The sequence below is a fragment of the Belonocnema kinseyi genome, chromosome 1 (assembly GCF_010883055.1).
Source record: "Belonocnema kinseyi isolate 2016_QV_RU_SX_M_011 chromosome 1, B_treatae_v1, whole genome shotgun sequence".
Lineage (NCBI taxonomy): Eukaryota > Metazoa > Arthropoda > Insecta > Hymenoptera > Cynipidae > Belonocnema > Belonocnema kinseyi.
Window position 1 is genome coordinate 99,485,727 of NC_046657.1, and position 7,959 is coordinate 99,493,685.

Here is a 7,959-nt window from a genome sequence, read left to right on the forward strand (position 1 = left end):
AAAATCCAAAATTTTGCTCAAAACGCTTCGAAAAAATTCAGGCGTATTCCTTGGCTGATTACAAGAACTTTTTATTCTTGATGATTTTTCCGGAAAGCGCATAGTTTATTATAAAAAAATTCGTGAATGTTTTCACAAAAATTTTGCCATTAAGACGCCATTTTGAAAATACTAAAACGAAAAATCGATCTTTGAACCATGGATTCTCAAAGTTTAGACATTTATTCCACCGGTTAGTGAGATTCCAGGTTAATTACAGACTCGAAAAGCTTTGGAAAATGGTCCACAAAAAAAAATAGGCACGAAAAATCAGGTTTTTTTTTTTGTTTAAACTGCATTTTGGGATAATAAATAAATTTTTTGAGGAATTTCATTGGCACCAACGGAAAGAGGAGATCTTAAGCAATAAAAATATATGTGTCTCAATTTTTTTTAGTGTCGAATAGTCTTAGTTATTGGCCGTTGAAAAGCAGTGCCCCGGTTGTGGCGTTTTGGCCGTTTAAGGGTTAAGGTTCCCCATAAATATTTTTGAGAAATAATTTAAGGTAAGGTTTATTAGGCAATTAATGTTTCTTTAAAAAAAATGTGACTGATATTATGTAGACTAATAATTATTATAAATAATTTGTATTATTATGTGTCTAAAATGTACGCGGTTCGAACTGTTGCATCCTCAAAGTGGGAACGCTAATTTTCAAATGTTTCATGTGCTTGAAGTTCGGAACGTTCAAATGAACGATTTTTTTAACTGATGACTTTGTAAACTATAAATATGGCTAAACTATTTGTTAATTTATATTCTAAATAATACTTTTACTAAAACAAAATCAAACATGTAGTTTTTACTTCACAAAGACAGTCCCCTGGTACATGCGTCAGTCCCGTGTCGCGACTTTTCACAAAATCGTTAATAAATCCTGAACTACGGCAAAATTTATGCGGCCGTTTGCAGTTTACGTTGAAACAAGCCATTATATTTACCTTAAAGCAGCTTTGTTTTTTATTTGAAAAAAAAATGCTCGGACAGTTTTGTACAGGCCAGTTTCCCAATAGCGGGAAAGTACCCATGTATATACAATAAAACCTGTCCATGTTGGCCAGCCGAGGAGCGTTACACGAAAAACGCGCTAATTACACAGCGCGCGAACTGGACCACGGTAACACTCCCTTTCTCCTTCTCCGCCTATAAGCTCGATGAGAGTCAAAATTCTAAAAGATATTGGTAATAAATAATAACGGTCTGCTCTGTCAAAAATGCAATTCTATCTTAATATTAACATCAGATCAAATACGTTACTAGACCTGAATCCTCGGGCTAGTAAAAACACGTAGATTGTTTTGTTCATAAAAAAAACTAAGCTTTAGTAAATAAATACACAATCAAACCATGCAGAGAAAAATTAGTTAAAAAATAATTAAGAAACTTCTACGCTACGTGAGATTATTTTTTACCTTAGAATGACTAATAAATAAAATAAAAACCGCTTCATTATTAAAACATTTTGATCAACTTACAGGGGAAACAAGAATTGTTTAGAAAAATAATAATTGCTCAAACAATACAATATTATTTTTTTTTAATTCGGAAACTCTTCAGTTATCGATAGAAAATTATTCATGCTGAAAAAATTCCAAAAAAATACCGTCTTTAGCATGAGTTTCATAGAAAATTGCTATTTTTCATTTTATAGGGCATTATCTGGGCACAATTAAAGGGATTTGGGGGGTTTAAAATTGAAAGTCATTGAGTGGAAATTATTCTTTAAGCATTCATTAAGGCCATGTAACGAGAGGGTCACGTGACCAAAGCTGGACCTAAATTTTTCTTTCTTAACTTACGTCTAAACGAAAAGAGGTATAGCTCTGAAAGTTTAGGAAATACGTAAAAGAGGAGGGAATAAAGTACATGTCTCTGCTTTATTCCGGTAGAAATTTTCAACAAAAATTTAGAAGAAAATAAAACTGGAAGCTATATCGGTACTTTTCTTTCCCAACTTACGTCTACACGGAATCAGATATCGTATTAGAAATTTGGCACACTAAATAGAAGGCATGAAGGAACGTGTGTCGCTGATCCTACATAATTAAAATTGTGAAAATTTTTTGTTAATTACTATGTTGGTGAAATACCGACCGTGCTGTAAAACTCTGCAAGGAATTTTCAATGTTGTCAATGGGCTAGTTATGAGATTTATATTTATCAAAGTGGGGCAAACCAACAAAAATCGCTCACGAACATTATGCACAAATAATGCGAAAACTAATGTTTGCACTTGAAATGCAAATAAAGAAATATGGTCTGACATATGTATCAGCTGTGCCAAAACGGAACTATCGTAGCGAGTAGACAACTTCGAACTTCTACGGGTCTGTGGGTAATACAGATTGCATGATTACCGACAAGACAAAGATAGAAGTCAAACTTCTGCCGTAAAGCCTAAATAATAGTAAATGCATCAGCCGATATTTCTTATTTTCATAAACTAGAAGTTTGCGCGACCCACTGATTTACTTGCAATTATTTTATTTGTAAATGAAGTTTAATATGATACCGCGATGTTCATTTTTTCTTTAATAATTTTTATTTGTACACGGCTCCGCACGGATATTCTCTCAAGATGCAGAATAAATTATTGCGCAACACTAAACATTTTTATGCGAAAAAACATATGAAATGTCGGTGCGTACAGATTTTCATAAAAATACATGGTAATTGATCTCGACTCGAGAAGAGTCCCATTGTCAAGCCATTTCGAGCGCCCCTAGCACTTGGATGGGTGACCATCTACGAGATACGAGCGGGTTGTGTACTCGAATTTGAAATACCCGGCTAAACTCGGAAGGTGGTTTTCTGCAGTGCTCCTCTCATCTGGTCAAATGTTTAGGTAACTGCGAGCAATTCGAATAAATTCGTTTATAGCCGCATTTTAATTAAATTTTACTAAAATTCATACAGACTATTCTGAAATTACTGGAAGAAATTAATAAAAAGAAATAATTACTGAAACTAATGAAAATGAAAGTTTTTACCATTATACAGTTTTCATTTCTTTTTTAATTCTTATTAAATATATAGTGCATACATTTTCGTATAAAAACTAATTTGTTTTAAATGTTCAAATGGTTCAAAATCTAAAAAACAGTTAAGTTCTGAATTTGTTTATGAAATTTATTTTAATAATAAATCATTAGTGTACATTTGCAAAGTGTCAAGGAAAAAAGTGATTGGGAATACATTCTTTGTTAGTTCCGTAAACAAATTAGGCCTAGTTTTCACAAAATTTGTAAAAAAAACTGACCCTATTCGTTGAAAATTGGCCAAATTCTGAACTCTTTATGAAAGTTCTTTAAATAATTAATAATTCTTGTAAATTTTACAAATAATTTAGGAAAGATTCATTGCAAATATAATCTTGGTTAACTTCGTAAAAAATTGTGTTCATCAATTAAAAATATCCTTACTCTCAATACGTTTATGAATATTGTTTAAATGATTAACAAGTATTATAAATTTACAAAGTATGATGGGAAATGATCATCGAAAGACATTCTTAGGTCATTCCGTAAACAAATTATGCCTTTCACTTGAAAAATAGCCAAACTATAAATATGTTGATAAACATTTTTTAAATAATTAATAATTGTACATTTTCAAAGCATCAGAGAAAATATCATCGAAAAGATATTCTTAGTTAATCATGTTAAAAAATGTAGCCTACTCGTAAAAGAAAACCAAATTCTTAATTTTTTAATTGAAATTGTTTCAATAATTAATAGTTCTTGTAATTTAAAAAGCATCATAGAGAAGAGTCATCCGACAGACATTCCTAGTTGACTCCGTCAAAAAATTGACTCATATCAAAACGGTTAAACCCTTAGTTTTCAAATTGAACTTCTTTAAATAATAGTTCTTGAAAATTTGCAAAGCAACCTAGAAAGCAGTCATCGGGCAGACATTTTTAGTTGACTCCACAAACACATTGATTCTTCAAAAAAAGGGCACTTTTAATTAATATTGTTTAAACAATTAATACATCTTGTAAATTTGCAAAGGAATATAAAAAAGAGTTATCGTATAGACATTCTTACTTGAATCCGTCAAAAAATTGACTTGTAGAAAAAAGGGCAAACTGCTAATTTTTAAATTAAAATTGTTCAAATAATTAACAGTTCTTGTAAATTTACAAAGCGATATAGAAAAGAGTCATCGGGTAGACATTATTAGTTAACTTCGTAAACGAATTCATTTGTAGAAAAAGGGCAAACTCTTAATTTTTAATTAAAAATTTTTCAATAATTATTAGTTCTTGTAGATTTACAAAGCAACATAGAAAAGAGTCATCGAACAGACATTCTTAGTCGTAATTTTTAAATTAAAATTGCTTAAATAATTAATATTTCTTGTAAATTTACAAAGCAACATGATAAATTAAACGTATTCTTTCAAAAATAGCCATTTATGAAATTTGTTTAAATAATTACAATGTTTGAATAAATGTTTAAAAAAAAATCAGCTCTATTCGAATTCGGCACGATCGCTAGGAATGTTTACATCCATAATATAAACAGATCCCTCGAATATGCCTTGACGGCTTAAAGCTAGCTTTGAATGAAATACAAGTCAAAATTGTACAATTCAAACTCCAGACTCGACTCTTATCACTAGCATTTACCGCCGCCAAACGGATCACATCAGAGCTAGAGCACACTTCGGAGGAAATGCGATGGCTTCATAACGCGCAGCTCTGTTCTTAACCTACAAATGATTTTAGACCACCGCATTTCGGTGCGCATGCATTGACTTCATAATAGATTCTGCTGATCTCGATTCTGATCTTGATTCTAGAGAATATAGGCGGCGAGTTTAAATCCAACCAATAGGTGAAGAGATAATTTGGCTTCAGATTTCGAGATATAATCCCAACCTCCTTTTTCTGATAGGATAAACTTTTTTCTTTCACTTACTCTGTGCCTGGCCACAAACGGTCCTTTAATATTTATTAATAATCTCCGAAAATTTTTTCTCGTTTTAAATTCTCAGGGCAGGGGTTAACGTGGAGAAAAAGGAAAATTACGGATTTCCTTTTTGTGGAAAACGAAAAAATGGAGAAGGGGGGCGGAGTTCAATCACGAAAAACCAAGAGTCGATTTTTTCGACCACCCGAATGCCCCCTACAATTTTACCCGATTTCAAAGCTTTTTAAAAATAAAAAATTATAAAGCTCAAACAAAAAGATTCATCAAGGCAGATTTTTGAGAACAAGATTTAAACATTTTTTAGCTGGGAATAAAGATGAGACATTTTTTTAAACATCTTTTTTCAAGTTTGGCTCATTTTTTGGACATTAAACTGATATTTTTGGGAGGAAGAGCAAGTGTACTAACATTTAATTAGAAATTGGATATCAATAAGCAATATCTAGTATTTATTTAATAAACGTAATGAAAAAAAGCACATTTTGACTATTATTATGTAAATCTATTTCGTTTCTTCTGCAAGCTTAATCGCAAGGATTTTTTCAGTGGTTCACTTGATTCATAATTATTTATTGCATAACATTTTTTTAGTTATTTAAACAATTTAGATAAGAAAATTAATAACTTTCTATTTTTTAAAATGATTTTCCACATATCGGGGTTAGAGTTAATTAAAATGGTAACGTTACCTCTTTAGACGGTGGTGTTGTGTATTGACCCGTGACTTCATTGATATATTCTTGTCCTTTCACCAAAGAAAGGTAAAAGCATTTGGAGAACCATTTTGCATGTTGTTCCCATGGATCATCTTCAGGTTCCCAATCTTTTAAACCTCCCCCACAATGGTAGCAAAGTGTTTGATCGCCCTTTCCGGTGTAATAAAACCCAGCATCTGTCAATTGTTCTTTAGTCTGTGCCATTGACTTTGGCCAAGAATCAAAAGTTCGCAGTCTCGCATCATAACTAGCGTACTCTGGATGCACAGGTCCTCTAGGTCGGCTAATTCCAAAACATCCGAGTTTGGCTGAGCTTGGCAGTTGAAAGCTTGCAGATGTCATCGAGGTACAATCTGGTCCAGATCCTGGTCGATATTCAACTCCGTAAGGACCACAAACATCACGACTTCGCGGACTCGGCGCAGTTACTGTATCTGGATCCACTCCGATTGGTACATTACCACAAGGTATTTTTCTAATGAATCTACATCTTCCTGACCACCGCTGATGGTCCACCATTGGATCATCGCCTTCCAACCACTGGCGTATCTCAACTTGACATTCGAAACATCTCACCTTATCACTCTTGCCAGTATAATAGAAACCAGCTGCTGCAAGCTTCGCTGGGTCCATGTAACTCAATGGCCAATTTTCAAAACTCTGCAGCCTCACGGCTTCAAAATGGTAATCTGAGTTGTCCACCTCGTCAGTGTTTAACGAGTTGGAGGGTGCTATTATTAATGGACTTGAAGATTGATTTTTATAATGTTTTAATGGGCTCGATATGGTTTCCAGTATATCACGAGGCTCAATTATCCCTGTCATGGTCTTTGTTTTTATTAATGTTTGATGTAATTTGAAAAATCTTGGTAGATGTGTGTACCTGCAAAATAACAAAAAGTAATACAAAAATTAATCAATTGTGCAGATAACTTTTTCAAGACGGAAAAATCATTTAAAGAAATCAGCATTTCGCCTTTCCCTTTTTGCCAATGAAAGCTGCCCGAAGAAGGTAATCTATTAGTATACTTACAACCAATATTATGTATTTCAAAGATATGTATAAAAGATGAAGAATTAAAGGTTTATGAAGTGTAGTGAGGAATGTTAACCCTTGAACGGCCAAAACGCCACTACCGGTACACTGCTTTTCAACGGCCAATAACTAAGACTATTCGACACTAGAAAAAATTGAGACACATATATTTTTATTGCTTAAGATCTCCTCTTTCCGACGGTGCCAATGAAATTCCTCAAAAAATTTATTTATTATCCCAAAATGCAGTTTAAACAAAAAAAAAACCTGATTTTTCGTGCCTATTTTTTTGTGAACCATTTTCCAAAGCTTTTCGAGTCTGTAGTTAACCTGGAATCACACTAACCGGTGGAATAAATGTCTAAACTTTGAGAATCCATGGTTCAAAGATCGATTTTTCGTTTTAGTATTTTCAAAATGGCGTCTTAATGGCAAAATTTTTGTGAAAACATTCATGAATTTTTTTACAATAAACGATGCGCTTTCCGGAAAAATCATCAAGAATAAAAAGTTCTTGTAATCAGCCAAGGAATACGCCTGAATTTTTTCGAAGCGTTTTGAGCAAAATTTTGGATTTTGCATATGAACAATTTTTGCAAAATTCAAAATTTTGCTCAAAACGCTCCGGAAAAATTCAGGCGTATTCCTCGGCTGATTACAAGAACTTGTTATTCTTGACAAATTTTCCGAATAGCGCATTGTTTTTCAATAAAAATTTCTTCACGACTCCGTAACCTTTATTGCACTCTATCAAACCACACCTTCACCGCATTGTCATCCTGGGAATTTTCGAGTACACCCAGCAAAAAAAAAATGCCAAAGCGTAAAGCCTCAAAAATTGCAACAAACTCCGAATCGGAATGGGATTCCGATGAAAATGATGAACGTATCATCATACCTAATCCAGATTACTCTGGCTCTGACGGAGATGATTCATCAGATGACGAGAATTCGGGATCGGAATTTCCCAGACCGAATTTTAAAATTTTTTCACGAATAATAGAATCATCATTTACAAATGCTACGGTAATTTGGAAAATTTGCTAACAAGAATAATATAGCTAAATTGAAAACGAAAGATTTCTGTAAAGAAATCAGCAGGAAATATTGGTCGCAATCAAAAAAAAAATTGCTGCTTACATTGTTTCTCAAAATTACATTCTGAAACAGCAGGATCAAAATGATTTCAACGGATTGAAATCTGAAATGAAAAAAATTCTCCATAAAAAA

The 7,959-nt window shown here is 32.9% G+C and overlaps 1 protein-coding gene across 1 annotated transcript in view; it reads right to left on the reverse strand.

Annotated features, from left to right (window-relative positions):
• Positions 1 to 7,959, reverse strand: part of LOC117167628 (baculoviral IAP repeat-containing protein 7-like) — a 27,286-nt gene that overhangs the window by 9,996 nt on the left and 9,331 nt on the right. Inside the window, exon 2 of the mRNA XM_033352705.1 lies at positions 5,667 to 6,576. Coding sequence (XP_033208596.1) covers positions 5,667 to 6,518 — 852 coding nt within the window. The 5' untranslated portion in view covers positions 6,519 to 6,576. The remainder of the gene's footprint in view (positions 1 to 5,666; positions 6,577 to 7,959) is intronic.